The sequence below is a fragment of the Alligator mississippiensis genome, chromosome 8 (genome assembly GCF_030867095.1).
Source record: "Alligator mississippiensis isolate rAllMis1 chromosome 8, rAllMis1, whole genome shotgun sequence".
Lineage (NCBI taxonomy): Eukaryota > Metazoa > Chordata > Crocodylia > Alligatoridae > Alligator > Alligator mississippiensis.
Window position 1 is genome coordinate 15,475,172 of NC_081831.1, and position 21,352 is coordinate 15,496,523.

The 21,352-nt window shown below is 44.4% G+C and overlaps 1 protein-coding gene across 5 annotated transcripts in view; it reads right to left on the minus strand.

Moving 5' to 3' along the window:
* Positions 1-21,352, minus strand: part of TNRC6C (trinucleotide repeat containing adaptor 6C) — a 619,746-nt gene that overhangs the window by 360,811 nt on the left and 237,583 nt on the right. For all 5 annotated transcript variants that reach the window (XM_059732172.1, XM_019494291.2, XM_059732174.1 and 2 more), the window contains exon 4: positions 18,979-19,040. In XM_059732172.1, the coding sequence (XP_059588155.1) occupies positions 18,979-19,040 (62 nt within the window). The remainder of the gene's footprint in view (positions 1-18,978; positions 19,041-21,352) is intronic.

Consider the following 21,352-nt stretch of genomic DNA (forward strand, 5'->3'; position numbering starts at 1 on the left):
ATATTATGAAGAATTTTCCCACTAAGAGGGTAGTAAAACACTGGAACAAGTTACCCTGAGAGGTGGTGGGAGCTCCATCCTTGGAGGTTTTCAAGTCCCAGTTAGACAAAACTTTGGCTAGGATGATCTAGTTGGGGATGGTCCTGCTTTGAGCAGGCGGTTGGACTAGATGACCTCCTGAGATCCCTTCCAACCCTAACTTCTATGATTCTATGATTTTCTTCTGTGTTTGCACACTGCCTATCCCAATGGTGTCCTTATTATAACTAGATCTCCTATCTAATACAAATTGTTGCCATATGTCCCACTTAGTTGAGAATGACAGGATGGAGGCAGCTAAGAGATAAATATGGCATGGTAGGTGCACTGCACAAGTGATTGAGAAGGCCAGTGTGCCAAAAGCAGCCTCTTTCCAAAAACTCTCATTTGCACATCCCCTGTAAATTTGGTCTGCTGCTCCTGTTGTTTCTTTCCTCCTACGAACTTGTCTATCTTATTGGTAGGCCACCACTGCTCTACCTTCACCATGTCTACCTGTACCATGGCCATTTGCACACCAAGCAGGATTCCCTGTCATTCACTGGGATGATACTTTGGACCAGGTGTCACTTAAGAGAATCCTCCAAATGCTTCCTAGGGCAGCCATGCTTCCTTGTGCTAAGCTATAGCTCATCATACAGCGGCTGTTTGGGAATTGGAATATCATACATCTGTACTTCATATCCTGCCCAACACACCTGAGCCCATGCAATGAATGCTTCACTACTTAATGCAATCTGTGTACAAAGGAACCTCAGCATTCACTGCTCTAACTTACAAAGTAATCTGAAGAGAAAGAGAGCAAAAGACAGAGAGATGCAGGAATCTCTGATGCAGTCTCTCTCTTCGTTGGATGAGTATCAGCCAAATCTCACATTCAAGTAGCCGCCTCATTAGAATAACTGTCTGGACGTCCTTGAATGTAGTAAGGAGTTGATCCTTCATTGAACCTACGCTCGTTGTACCTATAGTAAAAGACACACTAGATTTCTGGACAAGTGAACTCATCTTTTCATCAACATAGATCTGATCAGCCAGCAAAATTCTGGGATTGGTGAATTCACAAACCATGACCTATTCATTTCTGCCTCTAATTACGGAAGACCATTCCTTCTTCTAAGAGTTAGCTGATGCATGACCTCAGGTTTCATATAGAGTTGAATTTAAAGCAGTTCAGTCACATCTGTATCACTTGTGCACAGGTAACTATTAGAATAGTGGTTTTCAAACTGTGTTCCACAGAGCCCTGGGGTTCTGCTACAGATCATCCAGGGCCACACAAAGAGACTGGGAGTAATGGCGGAGTGCACCTGGAGGAACATGCTGCCATTGCCAAGCTGGGTCACCTGCCTCTGTGTCAACTCATGTGGCCCACAAAAGATGGGGGTCAGGGCTTTGCAGGGGAAGAAGTGATATGAAAGTGTTCTGTGACTTTAGGAAGCTTGAAAACCACTGTGTAGGACAGCTGCTATGTGCCCTAGAGCAGTAATTTCCTCTCTTCTTTTGAAAACCCTTCAAGTGTACATTTGTCCATGCCTTTCTTCTTTACTCCATTCGTAACATGGAAATGTTTGGACAGGCCACAAACAATCCTGACTTTGCCAGGCACACCATTGCAGAACAGTCTGAGCGCTGTTAGGAACTTCTCAGGACAGTTAACAAGGCTCCACAAGGCTTCGTAGACTGACCTGATTTAATGTATCAAACACTTTGATGACACCAGCAAAAGCCAAATCAAGACTCTAATTTTATTCCTAGCACTTTTGCTGGATTTGTTGGACCACAAAGATGATAGCTACCATTCTGGGTTGGAGCCTGAAATCGCACTGTGGCATTAGGAATTTCCTATAATATGCAGGAGGAAACAGTTGAAGCGGATCCAAGACAGAGCACTGCCAGCTGTGGCAAGGAGAAAGACAAGTCATTACTACATTTAGACATCTCACCTTCGCAGATTTTTATAACAGCTGCATCGTGAGATCTTAAGGAACCCATTCACTCATTCCATATTCAGCAAAGACCTGATGTAAGAGTAAAGATAAGGATTCTGTACACAATTTTATAGATGAGGTGTAAGGGAATGGGAAACCAGAATGTAACATAGCTGCCCCTTACACCTGTGGTGTTGGTATCCAGGTGCTTGCATATCAGGTTTTTGGGGTCCTGGCCTGCCCTGTTACACTCAACTCATGCAGATAGCTCCTATTTGTGAATGGTATGCAACAGCCATACCCTGGGAAATGATTTTGACTCACTGGATAACTATGCACATGGAATTGTTAATAAGGGATAGTCATCAACGCTCAGAGTTTGACTCTCATTAGTACACAAATCACTAATGGGGAAACTAGTGAAGGACCCACTTGACTTAGGTCAAGAGAAGCTGAGGCCCATTGCTGTGGAGCTGTGGAGTCCTGTGCACAGGACTGGGTCCCAGCCTCTCACACTGGATTGGGCCATCACCCAGTGTACTGGTCCCAGCCCCAGGCCCGGCCCCACACACACAACCATATCATAGGGCCCACAGGGCTTGGAAATTTGGTGGTGGGAGAATGGTGGCAGCACTAATTACCATTGATCCCCTGCTACCAATTTTCTGAACCATGGGGGAGCCCCATGAGCCAAATCTGTCCCACAGAAAGGAGGTTGAGCTCCACTGCCATAAACAATTAGCTGACAGTGGTCAGACTGTATATAGTGGAAGTGTCTACTGTCTTATGATGCTTGGAACAACTTTTTTGATGACCACAGACTATAGCCCTATTTCTGCCTGTCATTTCATCTTAGAGAATCAGGACAGCTTCTGGATGAACAGAAGAGAGCATAGTACTTGTGCTGCATAAGCCATGATCACTTAATCCACACCCATGCAATAAATGCTGAGGTATGTGATGAAAAAGTTCTGTAGTGATGGGTTGTCGACAAAGCCACAAGCACAATGCCCTTTGTAATCTTAAGTCATGAACCTGCATGCAGGTGGCCCAATGCACAGTCACTGGATGATAAATTTGGCAGTAACAGCATCTTCTTTGAACTTCTGACTGATTTGGCAGTCCTTCTTAGGATCATACTCAACCCAAATAGGAAAGAGGTTAGAAAAAGTACTCTAACATTGCCTTTTTTCCATGACCTAGATAAGATTACTCCATCTGGCTGGTGACTCTATGCAGTCAAAAGCAAAAAGTAAGGAAATTGTCAATTATGACTACACAGAATATCCATACAATGTTGGAGAAGCCAAATGCCACCTGACACAGTGGGTGCATCTACACGTGCCCTTACGGCACCATTGTTACTGTGTCATCATTGAGTACTTCCTTTAGGAGTAGTGTCTGGTGTAGACACCCATAAAGAAGACAACATTAAGTTCAAGAGAGCTGGTCCAGTATGGAATAGATGTAGAGCGCTCAGTGAGACAAGGATAGGGAACAAAGGTGGGCAGTTCACTGAATCTGATACAGGCTACTAGGGCTGTGCAAAACACCTTTGTGTTGCTTCAATGTCCGTTTCACCATTTTGAAGGGACAGTGTATTGTTTTATCATTTTGTTTCATTACGAAGCACTGTCCAGTTTTGTTTCATCAAAACTGTTTCGCTGTTTCGATGCGTTTCAACATTTCGCTCATAGGCTATAATGGGAAATCATGAAAATGCCTAAAACTTTGTCATGTCTTGCCTGATTCAGATGAAAATTGCAGGGATGGTAGCCCCTTCCGAGAGCATGAAGCCTGACAGGTTTCAAGGAGATATGTGCAGAGGTTTCTCAGAAACTGCACCTCTAACTGCAAAATGCAAAACTCTTGACATTTGTTGGCAGTGGCAGTCTCCTATCATCTGGCACACAGATCTGGGGGCCTGCCCCACTGGGAGGGCCGCGGGGCTATACCGGACTCCTCCCAGGGGTCCAGGACCCTGGATCTGCACCAGATAGCAGGAGGCTGCCGCTGCCACCTGGGACTGGCACTAGGCACAGCCCACACCCAGTGCTGGGCTCCATGGAGTTCAGCCTGGTGGTGGGAGGCAAAGCGCAGCCCTGGCTCTGCCTACCTCCCACCATTGGGTTGCGCTCCATGGGGCTTTGGAGCCTCATTGAGTTCAGCCTGGTGGCAGGAGGCGAAGCGCAGCCCTGGCTCTGCCCGCCTCCCACCGCCCCACAGAGCGCAGCCCAGCAGTGGGAGGCGGGCAGAGGCAGGGCCGCGCTCTGATTGGCTCCATGAGCCCCATGGAGCACAGCCTGGTGGCGGGAGGTGGGCAGAGCCAGGGCTGCGCTCCCCTGCCTGCCGCCGGGCTGAGCTCCATGGGGCTGCAGAGTCACTCAGAGCGCAGTCCTGGCTCTCCCCTGCCTCCCACCGCCGGGCTGCTTCAAAACTCAAAACGTTTTGAAATGTTGCAAGTGCCCTCATTTCATTTGGAAGCTGTTTCAAAATTTTTGTTTCATTTCAATTTTGCTGTTTCAAGCTCAAAATGCATCGAAACAGCTTTGAAACAAAACACTTGTCGAAATCGTGCACAGCTCTACAGGCTATCACTTTTTCTGGTGCATGTCCAAGGAGTATTGTCTTGTGCTGTTAGATTTGTGATGCATGCTGATATAGCCAGAAAACCTAGGAGCCTGCTTAAGGGCATAAACGACTGACTGAGGCACATGTGGCTTCCCCTTTCACAATGGATAATACATTATGATTATTAGTGTATAAAAGCACTGACTGTGATGAGCTTAGAAGAAAAAGGGAGTGAATTAGACCAGTGGAACACTGCCCTCCCAATATCTGACGAGGTAATTGTTATGAGAAACTTTAATGGAAAAGGAAGCTGTACCTTGGTGATGTGTGTTAAGTAGGCATGGAATTGGTACTACTAATATGAATGGCTACCTGCTTCTTAATCTGTGTTTACATTGGATATTGCACGTACAAAGTTCTGAGTAACAAAAAAGAAAAAAGAAAAAAGAAAATTCATCATGAATTTGCCCAAAGTCCTGATAGTGGCACCTCATCGGATTACATAATCACACAGGGGGAAAAAAAGACCTAAAAGATGTCAGGATAACTTCTGCCATGTGATAGCCTGAGTGCTGGACAGATCATGGCATGCTGCACTCAATGTTGTCCCTGAAAATTCTGCTAAAATGCTGCAAATCAGCAGCCAGGCCACCACGCAGATTGAATGCAGAGAACTTACAAAGTGATGTAGAACTGACTGCTCTGTCAAGCTTTAACATGCTCCATGTAATACTCCATGTAATATTAATATGGCACAGAAAACTATCTGAGACTCCCTGTACTGTCTTACAGAGCAAAAAACTATCAGCTTTGTGTCCAGGCACCACTAGGAAGCATTTGTGGAGATCCATACAACTAGCTAATATCTGCCCAAAGGCAAAAGGAGAGCCCATCAAAACCTATTGGCCCTTCTGACTATCAGGCTGGACTATAAGGGCACTTTTACATGTGCTCCAATGTGCTCTGATAAGAATGCATCAGAGCAGACTTAATTAATCGAGTAATCAACTACTTAGAATGCTCCAGCGTGCTGCTGTGTCTCATGTCTTCAATTTCCCCGTGTTTCAAAATGGTTAAAGTGCCCCTCCTATCATTTTGAAATGTGGGCCGCTGAATATATGAGACACTGAAGCTCTCAGGAGCTGCTCTAATTAAAATGCTGTCCCCCACAACCCCAGAGCATGTGTATAGGTTCCCTAAGAGTTTTAGTCACAAAGTACAGAGCAAGTGTTGACAAGGAAGAAGCACTGTTAGGTTGCCAAGGAAGAGCTTCAGCAAAATGCTGACAGGCATCATATGTTATGGTCCAACATAGCACTAAAAGCCTACCAGGTCCAATTCATGATGTGAAATGACTGGTAGAGAGAAGTGATAAAGAAGCATGGATAAAAAAATAAGTAGGTATAAGGCAGTGGTGGGTATAGCAGTTTCAGGAGTTATTCTGCATTGAGTTGAATAGTGCTGAGGACACATTGCATAGTATTGTGCAGGAAAGACAAACTGATGTCTTAGAAGCACTGCCATCTTTGAAAGCAATGGAAATAGCCATGGCAAAGTAGCAAAACATCCAGACCAGACCACAGGAACAATTAAAAACAATTGGAGTTACTTCTTCATCTCAATTCAATCCATACCTTCTGAAAAAAAATGTCAGTTATAAAGCTTCTTCATGGTAAGTGTAGTGGTAGTTTTTGTGAAGCACGAGCACCAATTTGTCTTCGTTCATTTTTTCTGTGACTTACTATCACTTAATAATAGAGCACTGATTTCTGGTCACTTGTAAAAGAAGCTGGATTTGAATTAGCAGTCCACCCCATTCTCTGTGCCTGCCAGATGTCTGCAGATGGTGATTCTTTAATTGGCTTCCTTTTCACATTTCCTACAATTTTAGTCAAACACATGAAATTATTAGAATACAGGTTCTCAGCCCAGAGGTTACAACTTCCAGGTGAGCCACAAGCAAGTATAGGGTAGTCACAGCCACTCTCCCTTTCTCTGTAGCTATACAGCAGAGGGGAATCATGACAAATTTTCTGTTGGAGCAGTGTCTGTCACAGAGAACTAGTGCACCTTCCTCTTCCCACTATGCTAGATAGGTCTCTTTAAGTTTGCTAAATTCAAAAGGTGGGGCCTCCGGCTAATGTTTGGGGAGCAGAGAAAAAAAATAGTCCTAAAGGTTCCCACAAATTACCAGGGAGTCGGGACTGGTTTGCTTCCAGCCTTTGTAACCAAACACTGAGTTCAATGTGCAAACCAAACGCTACAGTTTTAGTCCTAGTGAGCAATGTATTGTATTGTGCACCCTTGCCCAAAGGGCATGAAACCTTGGGCACAGACAGCCCCCATGTGCCATCAGGTGGAAGCGGTCCTGCTGAAAGCATGTCATCTAGAGGAACAAGTGAACAATACTTTTTTTTCCCCTCCCTGATACTTCCCTCACAGAGCAGAAGTGTCTTCATTTTTTGTTTTTTTAATTATCCCAAAGTTACTGTATCAGCACATGGGAGATAGGTTTCCTATGGCTTGTGTTTTGGAGGTTTCTTATTAAAAGCTACAATAGTCAAAGGGAGACATCCTATTCATATGAGTAAGACATTTCATGTGCTATGCGTCTCTGAAATGCCAGCACCACCAGACAAAGGACTGAACTTTTCTTACAATGCATTTGCCATTTTGTGCTTACATTTTAAGCTGAATAAACTTTCCATTGGCATACAGAAAAATTTCTGTTTTACTGGTTCAGCATTTGTGACACAACCTGAGAGAGAATCTCCCACAAAACAAGTGGGAACGATACATTAATTTGAAATGAATAGATGCTTAGGTATTAGTTATTGTTGGGGCTTTTTATTGCATAACTGGGGTATACTGTGTCTAATGCTCAGATAAAGGACTGGGAGTCAGGATGCTGGAGTCCTATGTCCTGGTCCTGCAGAGTCTCATTGACTGAGTGCCTCAGTTTCCCCATCTGCAAAGCAGCTGTAGCAAGTTACCTTCCTTTAAAAATGCTGCAAGGCTTATTCACTGTTTGCATGTTTTGGTCTCTTCAGACAGAAATCCTGCAGGAGTGCAAAGCATGAGCAGCTGATGCCTCCACAGGCTTATTCATGAGGTGAACAAGCTGCAACCTCCAAAGCCGCGTCCAATGATTTTCCTCACAAACTGCAAGGGATTCAATCCATCAACCTCCAAAAATCTCATGTACATAAAACATGCATGGCTTTTATTAAGCAGTGTTAACAAAGTAACAATCAGGTTTTTCCTTTGCCCCTACCTTTACTCACAGGCTTGCTGGCAGCTGATAGGCTCTCTTGTACTTCACCTGTAACAGGATACTAATAAAAAAGCCCTCTAATTCTACATTTTGTGATGATGATGATGAGTCAGACTCCATCTCCCAACTAAGGCATCTCCTACAATATCCCCTCTTCAGACTAATAGCTGACAATGTATGCCTTCCACATTAATGATGAGGATACAAGTGGAAAAAGGCTGCTCCCCTGTTTCGCTGACATTACACTCTTCTATGTACCCACCAACATACCCTAAGGCAACAGAGCTAGTAATAGGTTCCTCTAACTGCCTCCTGCATCAAATTTGACACTGGGTGCTTTTTTCTCCTTTCCCACTGCTCGGTTTATGAATCCTTCATCATCATTGATTTTGACTTAAAAAAAAGTCTTGCAACGCTCTTCTGACTCTAAGTTAGTAAAGTGCAGCCACAGTGGGGAAGCTGGAGCAGGAAAGAGGTAGGCAGAGGGGCTTGCTCTTGTGGTGCATGCATCTAACACGGGGAGAGACCAAGTTTGGATGCCTCGCCCACCTGGAGTACTGCGCAGACAGCGCCCCATATCATAGGGACCTCCCCTGTCATAAGATTTACACAGAGCCTTGGATGGCAGACACAGTCTCCCAACTCCTCTGAGATCAGGATTCAGAGGTACAGGGCCCACCAAGATGGGGTTTCTCTGTAGCTACCAAATATTATTCTGGGGCTGATTTTTCCAGTGATGATGGGGTTGTCATGTTTCAGACTAGTGGTAAAGGCACTGGGCAATCAAGAGATGGGTGCCTTATCCACCTCTGCAGTCCCAACCTGAAGTTAGTTCTGAGGTTATCCTCATCTGCCTAATACAAAGGCTTCCAAGTGGAAAGAGAAGAGAGGTTCCTGTACGGTCTTTCCTCCTACATGCTCACCCATCAGCTCTTCCTCCACAGAATGCCTGCTCTAAGGGATGCTCTCCTCCTCAGCGACTCAGAGAGATTATCTACCCCTTGACAGCCTGATGTGGGAGATCTTCAAGTTAGCCATCCCTTGCAGTGCAGCAAACATAATAATAAATGTTACTTACATCAAGCACCCAGGATCAGCTATTAGGGGTGTGCGAAGTGGACCTTATTTGATTCGGATTTGGCCTGAATCGGGAACAGTGATTCGATTTGTTGATTCGGATCACTGTCCCTGATTCAATTCGGCCAAATCCAAAAATTTGATGCTAATTTGGACATAGACACAGCTTTAAAAGTTTTTTCTACATACCTTGAGGTACCAGGCTCAGCTCGAGAACACTGCGATGCTGGGGCACATGGAGCATCCCACAGGAGTGCGGGGGTGGAGGGCCAGGGCCCTCCATGTGCTCGGCAGCAAACCCAGAAGTGAACTGGAAATACTTCCGATCCGCTTCCAGGTCCACTGGGGAGCATATGGGGGGGCCCCCCATGCCCCCTCAGCTTGGTGATCAGCCATGGGGGGACACCTGGTGTCCCCCGCAGACCCAGGAGGCACCAGTTGCTGAGCTGGGGGACCATGGGGAGGCCCGTGTGCTCCCCAGCAGACCCAGAAGTGGACTGGAAGTGCTTCTGCTCCACTGCTGGGTCTGCTGTAGAGCACGCTGATGACCCCCCACCCCTCGCACTTCTGTGGGACACTCCATGCACCCCAGCATCGCGGCATTCACAAGCTGCCTGCTACCTAGAGGTATGTAGAAAAAACACTTAAAGCTGTGTCTACGTCTGAATCACTGAATCTTTCTGAATCTCTCCGAATTGATTCGAAGGGTTCCAATTTGATTCGGACAGATTAAAGGGTCCTCTGATTCGATTTGGATTGGGAGATTCGGCCACCGAATCGGCCCGAATCTCCTCCATTTCGAATCAGGGACCAAAAGCTTCACACAGCCCTACCAGCTATATAACTGTCTCTACTTTAGAGTGAATATGAAATAGGAGGGAGGCTAACAGTTTAGGAATTGGGACAGAAGTGCAGCGCACATACTCCATCAGCTTCTCTGTGGTTGAGTGTAAAACGGGCATCACACTCCTTAGCTCAAAAGGGCATCATAAGATTGATTTTGTGCTTGCTGAAATCTTTTGATTAAATATTTGATCTGCTTCATTCTGTAACTGAGCTGCTTCCTTGTATCTGTGGCTTTCCTCAAGAATCTGGAGATGGGCATGCCCCAGGCTGTGGGCTAGAAAGAAGGCATCTGTCCAGACCCCTGAAGATAGCCTTAGTTCCCCTGAGATCTCCACTGGACTACCACAACACTGACTCCAGGCTTACACCTTTCCTCATGTTATGGAAACTGGCTAGTGGTGGTTACCCACAGAGTGGTAAATGAATTTACCTTGGGGAATGGTGTGGAGTAGGGGTTAGACCAGTAACCTTACTGGGAATCATATGATCCCAGGAGAATGTGGGAAACCACTGGGCTGTCAAGGAATACAAACTTCCACTCACTACTAATACAGGCTGTGGATGGGCTGCTGTGGCATGAACCAGTCAAGCACTTCATGCACATGGAGCTTTTCAGGGATTCAGCTAATAACCTCTGATTTATGTTCTGCACAGTTCCTAGGTAAATCACTGAGCAACAATTTCTAAAAGAATGAACATTTAAATTTACTGCATATTTTCCCTGTATCCTCCCCTTTCCTTGCCTGAGGAGTCCAAGATGGGAGGAAAGCCTGGAGGTGGCTAACATAAGCTAAAAATAAAATATGTCTTTTCTCTTAGAGAAGGCAGGGCCACTGACAGATGTCAGATCTAACACACTGAGGGGCAGAAGCTTTGTAGTTCTCCAGGGGGCTCCAGCCTAGCTCCTGTACTAGAGCTGACTGCTTGCATTGGCATTACCATTTGCAAAGAGACATGGTGATGGATACAGTGATGCTTAGCCTTGCTTGGAACAAGTAGAATCCACAGTGGGTGTACAATCTAGGTAGCATCGGTTTTTGTGCACACAGGATCAGATCCTCAGCTGGTGTAAATTGCTACTTGATTCAGTGGTTTTATGACAGTTTACAACAGCAAAGTATCTATCCCATGGTGTGCAGTGAGCATGCTCTGGGAGGCAAATGGTTGTTGGCATGCCAGATTTTTTCAAAATTCCTTTATCATGTTATGTATCAGAAGAGGTCGATCTTAAAAATTCTGGGCAAGCAGCAGTCATGTCAAATCTGGGCTCTCTGTAGATACCCAATAACAAAATAGATCCCCAGATTGCGGCTGACCTGCAGCTGGTGTTTTCTTTGATTAATGTCACAGTCTATTTATGTTCCACGCTTAACACAATCCAGCCCATGTCAGCAGTAAATGAAACTGGGCAGCGTCCAGCAGCTGCTTGCCTGCTATGTGAAATGAGTTTCACTCCAGTTCTGAGCAAACAAGAGTCCTTTTTATCATAAGGACTACTGTACTCTTGTTGTCAGCCTCAATGGTGAAGTGATTATGAAAGGCACAGAGAAGTGAGCACTATATTTTAAATCTGTGAACTGTGGAAGCACATTAATGTTATTTTCCTTTAGACACAGCAAATAGTATATTATTCTGATTAAAAGTCTACCAAATATACATTTTTTTCCCTAAAAAAATCATAAAAATCACATTCGACTTATATAGGAGGTCAATCTATAATAGGGCCCCCTGCAGTCCTGACTTCTGTACTTGCAATAATTTTGTGCATGCAATAAAAGTACCAAATCAGAAATTTATTCAGTGCAGCTTTTATTTGAGTATTTTAGTGCCTTTAACCTTTTGTTTCCCCTTCTTGGTTATTTCCTTTTCCTGTGGGACTTTGTAACAGCAATAGTAATTCAAGTTCTTAATCTGTAGCTGCCAACTTTTTCCTAAAATTGAAGCTGAAAATGTAGGTTGATGTATAATCAGAACAATTCAGTATATCTAAATAAAGGCTTGAATTTTAATTGCAAAATGAAGTTCATTGCAGACTTAAAAGTTAGGTTGTGACTATGCTGTACTTCTCATTTGGCTGGTATAGTCCACCAGAGAGCTCTTTCATGCACAAGTCCCAGGTAGCTTCTGCCATTTTAACTACCATGTTCTCTAACTGCTCCAAGCAGATCTACATGTTAAAAGTATCAGAGGCCCTTAACTTTTACCTGTATTAAAGTGCCAATCATCCCCACCACCACTGGAGCTGTGGGGGTGGAGGACGGTTTAGAAAAGAGCGGGAGCCTGGGCAGAATACATATTTAGACCAATGTAACTGGTGTCAAAAAATAGTAGGCAGGTTCTAGAAACCACTAAATAGAAGTAACTTCACCCAACCCAGTCCAGAATCACCCGTGAAAGAATCAGATGTAAAAGTCTTCAGGTGCTAAGATACCCCAGTTTAGGTATCTACTGTCTACATCCATCCTTGAGTAGCCATTGCTAAAGGCAACCAAGCTGTTACCTGCTCTCCTGCCACCCTGCTAAAGTGTAACACTAGCCACCTTCTTTGTGTGCTACCCTGCAATAGATGCAGAGCGGTGTGTTCCAGGCCTTGGTGTGATTTACACTGGTATACAAAACCAATGTGAATTACACCAGAGAATACCTTAAGTCTGTCCATGCCCTGCATGACTCTTCCATGCCAGTGGCTAATTGGCATGTGAGGTTTTGTGTGAATATTCCAACGAAGGAGTTAACTGGCAAGAGTGAACGTGGCAAGAGCGAGTGGTATGTGAATATCTGAGAACATTTGCCCAAAGCTATTTTGAATTCATTAAATACAACTGCAATAGGTGGGCTCATCCAATCAGATAACAGAAAAAATACCTCGTGATATATTTGTCCGACTGAAAACTAATGAACACAGCTTGACTTTTGAATATCAAACTGACAACACACTGCTTGCAAACAATCTGCAGACCAAAGGTAATTCAAAGGAATTATTTGTGAAATATTTCTAAATAATTAATGAAACTGAGAAAACCACAAGCTATTCATAGATAATTCTCTAACAGAAAAAAAGCTGAATTAGCTCAATGGGTTCAAAAAAAAAAAAAAAAGCTGAATTAGCTCACTATCGATTATTTCCTGAGCTCGAGTGCAACCTTATTTAAAGCATTAATACCCAGTTAGACAACTCATCATAATTCAGTCTATTCTAATCTGTTATGAAAGGAAAAATCTTTTAAGTATCCAGCATTGTACAGTCTGTAAGGATAATATATTGCTTTTCTTTGGCAGAACTGCCCGTCTGAAGACCTCAAAGATTTTCACAAACATTTTTTGCCTACCAGAATCCCTAGAATGGAGATAAATATAATTCTCCACATTTTAAAGATGGAAGACACAGAGTGGAAGACACAGATGGGAGACACAGGGGCACATGTTTCCAATGTGGTCTTAATTTTGCCTGTGCAATTTGAGACACCTCCAGCCTGATGCTGAGAGCCTGGCTGCACTGTAAGTCGTGGTGACTCCTCACCTCTGAAAAATCGGGCCCTAGCTGACTGTAAAGACTAAACCAACCCAGAAGTGAGAACCCACTGTTGATAACATGGGTTAATGTTAGGTGTCCATTAGAGCAACATGCAAAACTGAGTGTGAGAAACTGGTCCCAAACCTCCTGCCTTTCAGGCACAGATAGCAAACATAAAATTGCCTCAGCAAAGGCTCAGCTCTGCAAAGCCCAAGTAAGAAAACAGAATCCCTCTTTCCCCCCAATATTTTGCCTGGGTGGTCTCCAGACTCCTCCCCAAGATGCTCAGCCCACAGGGCTCCTTTAGGGCTAAGGAAAGACATTACACATAAACCAGTTTAAGTGATCAGAAACTGGCTTACAGCTGTAACAGAACACAAGTTCATTACATATAAACCATTTTCAAAATGGCTGAAACTGGTTTAAGATAAACCTGATTGAATGTAGTATCGGACTTAACTGATTTGGGTCAAACGGATTTATGCAATGTGTTTCCCAGACCCCTTCCTGGTTTAAGTTAAACCAGACTTTCCCAGCATCCTGGATACTTTGCAGCCCTGGGCTCTGCTCTCTGCTCAAGAGAACAGAGATGCCCCACCCCTCTGCTCCCTAGCCAGAGCTCCAGCTGAGACTACAGGCACAGCAGGGTCTGCCTGGCTCCCCCTGCCCTCCCTCCTTGCTGCTTGCTGCTCAAGCAGGGATCCCCACGCCCCTCCCCATATCATGGACTCCAGCCCCACAGACCCTAGGCATGTGGTATGCTAGCTAATGCTGAGAGGTGCCTGTATGTGGGTGTCTTCTATTCCACTGGGACAGGTAGACAGAACAGTGTCTACTTAGGGCTTTTGGAGCTAATCAGCTGGTCAGCTGGTAATGTTTCTTTGTTCCTTCCTTGGAAAAAAATGTTTAAGAATTTGAACTAATAAGAGAGGCTTTTGTTTTATTGAAGGGCTGATAAATGCTGTGTTATCAACTCCCTGCTGGCTCCCTTTCCTGTCAGGCTTGCAGACAGCATGAAGAAGCAGGGAGAGGGAGACTGAAAAGCTCAGTATAATCAACAGATGCATGCACTGCTGAGTGCTCACCCCCTCCTTTGCCTCAGAGTGCTATCTGGGAGTTGGGGTCTGGCAATGCTCCTGCCCCTTGAGCAGTGATCAGGGAAAAGCCTGGGATGGTGCAGGCAGGATTGGGGTTTCTACCCCTCCCTAATCAGAGCTTCCTACCAGGTCCTGGCTATCCCCACACACCACCAGCTCAGCCCTGTGGAAAGGAAGGGAGGGCTGCTCTAGTGCCCCCTGGCTTCTAGTCTGAGCCATTGCACACATGTGCCTGCATTTCGTTAGCCCAGAGAGAATGTCTTTATGGTTGCAAACAGGTTCAGCCTAGGTAGGTTAGATTAACCTGCAAAGATTGAATCAATTCAGGCTCAGGCTTTTTGAATGTCTGTCCCTAGCCTAAGGGGCTTCTGCATGCCCTGAGCTCTGCTGCATTGTGACCCCTATTACTGCTCACTGATGCCATAGGGCAGCAAAAGGCAAGGAGGACCCTGCAGCTCCTGTGTGCTCTTGCAGCTGGGGAGTGCTGCTGGCCGAGCCAGGCAGCAAATGGGGGATGGTGCTACAGGGCACTCCTTATGGCCACCTCCCTTCCCTGGGGTCAGAAACCACCAGGCAGCCATGGAGGGAAGCTGAAGGGGGCCCTGCAGAAGTCTCATTTACACTAAGGTTGGACCAAGTTCAGCCACTGCCTTTCCCTCACACGGCCCTGGTGGCTGAGAAGCAAACCTGCTCTGCTCTGAGGTGAGGTGAGCCAGGGCCTGCCCCCTGCCAGGGATACAGTGGGCAGGCACAGTGCAAAGCACCCTCCTGAACCAATCTCTGTCCCATACCCTAATCACTGCCTCATTGTTGTTCATTGTTATTGCTCCTGTTCTCTATCTGTACTAAGGGACATGCCTTGTCTGTAATACAGGGCAGTTCTGCACACTGTAACATCTCCCCTAAAAGAAAAATAAAGGGATCTGAAAGGGCTCCCCATCTCCTCAGCTGTAGTCAGTCGCATAGGACTTGTGGGTTGGTTGCAGTAGCATCTAGCATGCTCCCCAGAGAAATTCCTCCCTGCATTTCACACACCACAGTGGATGGGTGCTCACCGTACCTCTGCTAGGGAAACCAGCCTGACTGAATCCAGTTTGCTCAGAAGAGGACAGAAGATCTGGGCCAACAGATCTCTGTGGAGGTACAGGTCCAAACTGTACTTCTTTCCAGGATGGACCTGAATCAGCTGGGTAAATTTATATGGAGGAAATCCAGTTTGGATTCTTGCTTCCCTCTGCACTCACTGCTGAATTATGTCATATTTGGATCTCAGTTCCTTGGCACAGAACTGAGTCTACCTTATGGGTGGGGAAACTGAGGCACCTCCAAGGTTAGGAAATTTATTCAAATCCACCCAGTTGAGGAGGGTCAGGAGCCCAGATCTGGACAAGTGTGACAGTGCAGGAACCCTTACACCCAGCTACTTCACACTTCTAGTTGATACGGTTCCTAGTTTCTGTGGCCTTGATTCAACTCCAGGGGATACAAAGGGAATGTTTCTGTAGGGTCCTTTGGGAGCTGGCTCAGGACCCAAGTCTCTCACTCACTGTGGGTCAGATTTTGATCTCAAGTGTAGTTGTGTAAATCAGGAATAACTCCCCATCTCCACTCGTACAGCTAAAACAGAATACATCTCTACTGTTTAAAAATCCTCTCTCTCTCAAGCTTCTTCACACTGAAACCTGTGCATACTACCATGCAATTCCCACTGGAATAAAAGTCACAGACCAAGCAATTAAGTAATAAAATCAGCTATTTCAATTGGACAAAGGGAAAGCATATTTCCAAGAGAAGGCTGAGTATAGCTGCCCTAATGTTCCAGCCAGGCAGGCCCCTAAGGGAAGCATGTGCCAAGATTCTGGGTATTTTCAATGCCTAAGCCCTGTAGTGGTTGGAGATGAATGGTTAAGGATCTCCCTAACACTGCTCCCATGGCACCTCATCTACAGTGTGATAAAAGCCTTTCCAGAGTGTTGGTTTTCTCCGACAGATGAGGTATAGCTGATGAGCTGAAAGCCTTTTGTATGTTAGTTTACTCTAATGAGCGTCCAGGAGAACCTCTAACGAGTGAGATATTTTAGTGGAAGGGGAAACATATACCTAAATATATGATCACTTGTATTTTTTTGCTGCAATCCTTTTAAGACCCCTAATTTTGGACATCATAATTGTTCTAGTTTCTTGTTACTCTGATTAAAGCCTCAAAAATCATGTGTGGTACTACTGCCTGGAGCTTTACAGAGAGTTATTGCTGATCACAATTTAGTTAAGGAAAGATCATTTAAGATGCGGAGTGCCTGCACCTCACATTGACTTCAACAGTTAAGCAAAGTCTCTCAGGATCTGGCCCTACAATGACAGTAAATATCCAACTCTAGGTCACCAAAGTGTAAGTATAGAGAGAGTAGCACATAATGGTTTCAAGAATAAAAGTAGGCAAGACAAAGCTAAGGCAAACTATGACTGTAAATAGTGAGATGCCGTTAGAGCTCTGTTCTGCAATTATTTTGCATACCCAAACAGTGTTAATTATAAGATAGATTCAGTTACAGTAGATGGCTAATGATCCTCTCTGTGAATAACATATACTGGTTTATCACAGGAGATAAACCATAAAATGGTTTATCAAGCAGGGGATATTTAGGAACCTGTCAGGCACTAAATTAACCAAAGCCAAGGGAAGAGTGCGTATTCAGAAGGCGGAGGTTCAGAGGAAGTGGGTGCCACTTCTTCAAATGGATAATTTACATCCATGAGGAGCAATGCACCTCCCAAAACATCCACTTCATTCTTATGTTAAGGTAATTATATTCCTTTATGATGGTAAGTCAATCTTTGTCAGAAGGTACCTGGGTTTAGCATTTGCATCACCTGGCTAACTAGGGCAAAGTTCTGAGATCCATGTGTGAGGGTCGTCCTCTGGGCAAAGACATTCTCTTGCACTTTCAAACAGACTTGTGCTTTTCCCTCTTCATGTGCTGGGAGAGAAAGGCTCTGGGGTAAATCTGTAGCTAGTCTATGTGGTCACTGTTATCTCAGTCAACACCTCTATATCTAGTTCTTTATTAAATGCCAAGAAGCTTTTTGTTCTACTCTTTATGAGTTGGAGGAAGTCCTTCCTGCCTTTCCCAACCTGGAGTTTAGGTCCTATTCTTGGTCCTAGAGGCTAGGGACAGCCAGTCAGGATGCTCTGATTAGGGAGGGGTTCCCCCTCACCTTGCTGCTTCTGATCAGCAAGGGAGCCAGCAGGGAGTTGAAAACACAGCATCTAGCACCCCATTGAGAAAACAAAACCCTCTCTCATTAGTTCAAGCTCTTCTTAAATAGCTTTTTCCAAGGAAGAAATGGAGGGACATTACCAGCTGACCTGCTGATTAGCTCTAAAAAGCCCTAAGTGGACACTGTCCTGTCTGCCTCTCTCCTGTCTGTTTTACACAGACACCTCTCAGAATAAGCTAGCATACCACATGCTGGCTATGGTCTGTGCTGTGGAAGAGGGGAGGGGGAATCCCTGCTTGAGCAGGGACTGGTGATGGGTGGGGGGAGGAGGGGGAGCATGGGGAAGCCAGGCAGACCCTGCTGTGCCTGCAGTCTCCGCTGGAGTTTGAGCTAGGGAGCAGAGGGGTGTGGCTAGCCCTGCTCTCTGGAGCAGACAGCCTAGCCCAGGACAGCAAAGCATCTGGGATGCTGGGGGACTCAGGTTTAAGTTAAACCAGGAAGGGATCTTGGAAATATATTGCATAAACCAGTTTAACCCAAATCATTTAGGTCTGATACTAAATTCACCTAGGTTTATCTCAAACCAGTTTCAGTCATTTGCAAACTGGTTTATGTGCACTGAACATCTGTTCTGTTACAGGTTTAAATCAGTTTTTGATCACTTAAAGCGGGTATATGCAATGTCTGTCCTTAGCCTCAGAGCCCAAGAAATGAACGAGTTCCCTTGGTCTAGAACAAAATCCCAGTAAACTAGCACCAGCAGCAAATATATAACTAGAATCAGTTAAGACATGCAGAGAATATTTTGCAAAAAGTTTTCAATTTTTTATCAACATTTCAAGGTTGTAAACAATTTCAACAGCTCTGTCAGCTGGCTAAAAATCAGTAAACCCCTGCAACAATATTGTAAACAAATTTTGCAAAAGACTTGTCAAAATTGCAAAAATGTGAAAAATGTTATCAGCTCTAAAAATATCCCTTTGAATGACAGATGGTGTAACTCCCAGCTTCAAATAATATAAGAATTCAAGTCAAACTATTCAGATATTCAGAGTATAATGCCATTGAAAATAAGACAATAATATGGAAATAGATACTTCTACATTTTTTCAGCTATAATATTATATATACATTATATATACATGCTTTTGAAGGAAGATTTTACCTTCTGAATACCTTCACATAGAATATATAGTAGGGGAAAAAAGTGAGAATTTGATACATACTTTTTACTAGAGATATGAATAAAATTCCAACACCTAACTTGTTTCAAACATTACAGTGCATACCCCAGGCAAGCCCATCCCTCCACTATGAAAACAGCATGAAAACACACAAGTGCTCAAGGTCCGTGTCATCACAATATATGTAATCAGATCTCTTTGACATTGTCTGAACTGAAGTCCCTACCTTATCTTGACTCCTTCAACGGATGTTTTCTGGCAAGGATTTATTTGATGGTTTATTCTTTGCTAAAAAACAGAAAAAATAAAGAATTTAAATTAATACAAATCTGTGACTTTAGCTGGTAGTTATAGGACTTCCATGTTAGTATGGAACCTGTAGTTGTCCCCTTTAGGCCCATATAGTAGTTATGGGACAACAAGGAATAAACAGCAATCTGCACTGATTTTATGTGAACTTTACTTACGTTAAGAAGTCAGACATGATCACTTTATATTTGCCAGTTTCCCCCCATTAATTGTCAGAAGTGAGGGAATGGTATCAGTTCATTGTAGAGAATGCAACAAAAGAATGGACCTGAATATTTTCACACCTTATAGGAAACAGCCATAGGCCCAAGGGCTCAACATCCTACAGTTGGTGCTCGCGAGACCAGCTGTGGAGCAGTAAGCAGAGAGTAAAGTCAAACTGAGGTGCTAAAAGTCTGTGGATCACAAAGGACTCACTATATTTATTAGCCATTCATCTCTAGAGATGCAGTGTACCAAATGTCTTGTGTATGCACATGAACCTTCCTCTGAGGTCAACGGAAATATAGGAGTTGCCATGCCAGGTAAAACTGTCGAAGTCCAATTTCCACTAAGTAGTGGCCCATAGCTAATGCCTTAGCTTTCGACTCCCTGACCCCAGGCATTATGTACTCCAAAAGGCTCACTGGGAGAAACAATAATGTATCTCTTTGTATCTTCTAAAAGTACTGAGGATTAATTTCAGTTAGCTCTAGTTCTATTACTGGGCAGAGTTAAAAAAGGTTAACAGATCAGTCTTCATTATAATTGTAACCATGGTTTTAAATGTTTTGGTCATGTCTTCTCCATTTCTTCTCTTCTCTAAATAATGCTGTTTTGCAATTTTTTTCTGATGTGTAGTCTTGGATTAAATGCATCTGAGCTGCCTTTTTCTACATATTTTCAACCCCGATTTATACTTTTTCCACTAGAGATCAAATGTTGACATTATACTCCAGATGAGGCATACAGTATCACTGATTTAATGTGTCATGTTTTTTGTAGCATTTTGTCTGTTCATATTAAAACATATTCACTTGTCTGTTTACAGTTTGTTCTTCTCCCTCTTCACTGAACTCGAATGCAGCCCATGGTCTCTGACTTCTAGGCCAATACAGATGAATCTCAGATGAGAAATGTTTGCAGTCTGAAACTTGAACCTAGTGGTATCATAAAGGTACAGTGAAAGATCCCTCTCTGTTCTGCTCAGGAAAGGCTGAGGCGTCTTGTATATATGATGTGAGCTGCACCGACAAGAGTCATTGCATCTGCCTGAACCATGCGTTACAGGTCTCAGTTCTATGCTCTCCTCGCCGTCACCAAATATCATCCTAATATTTAAAACGAGTAATGTAGAAAGAAACCCTTATGCATAATGTGTCTTACATATGGAGATGCTGCAGGAGATAAGGCTGAGAACCGTCTTTGATTTCCTTTGGAACAGGGTGCTCATCCCCCAGCCCATGAGCCAAGTCTGGCACCTGCTGCTATGTTACCAGGCCCGCAGGGCTCTCCACAGGTCCATGGCGCTGGATGCTAAGTAAGGCACACAGGGTAGGGTAGGGTACAATCCTGGTGCATGGGGCCCTGGAGACCAACCCTGGCATATGTTGCCAGGCGTGGGTGATGTGCATGGTACAATCTGGCCCACAGACCGCCCCACACCATTCACCTGGTCCATGGGGCCAAAACCTTGAACACCACAGTTGTAGACCAGTGATTCTCAGTCAGGGTGCAGAGAGTGTCACAAGACCCATCCCAAGGGTGCCGCAGTGCCCAGCCCCTATTCCAGAAGGGAAGTGATTGCTCCTTTTCCTACCCAGCACTGGGCGCCTCAGCATATTGCAGACAAGCAGTGCCAGCTGCTGCTCCGCCACCCCCAAGCACCTCCTGCCCCAGTCGTTCATGCTCTGCTCTGTGCATGCAGATGGATGGATGCATAGCTGCAAATAAGAAACACCAATTGGACTTGAATGCTGCCAAGTCAAGATTTCTGGGTCTAAAACCCTCAGTCTATTTCAGTAAAGCAGAAATACCTTGGCAAGGAAATGGTCTTTTTGAACCAGATGTATCCCTGGTAACTTGGTACATCTGGTTCTTAGGCTTTGCCACAAAGAGGCTTAACATTAATTAGCAGATTTTTTTTTTTTAAAAAGGAGTTTCTGTGTTGCAAGAAGTGTCAGAGTAAGGACATTTATTAGGAGATTTTCAGTGTTTATACTGGCCAAAATGAATTACTGCCTGTAAGTGAGGTGCTTTCATAACAAGCAGAAACACGAAGCAGTTAATTGGTTACAAGCAGATTCTTCAAT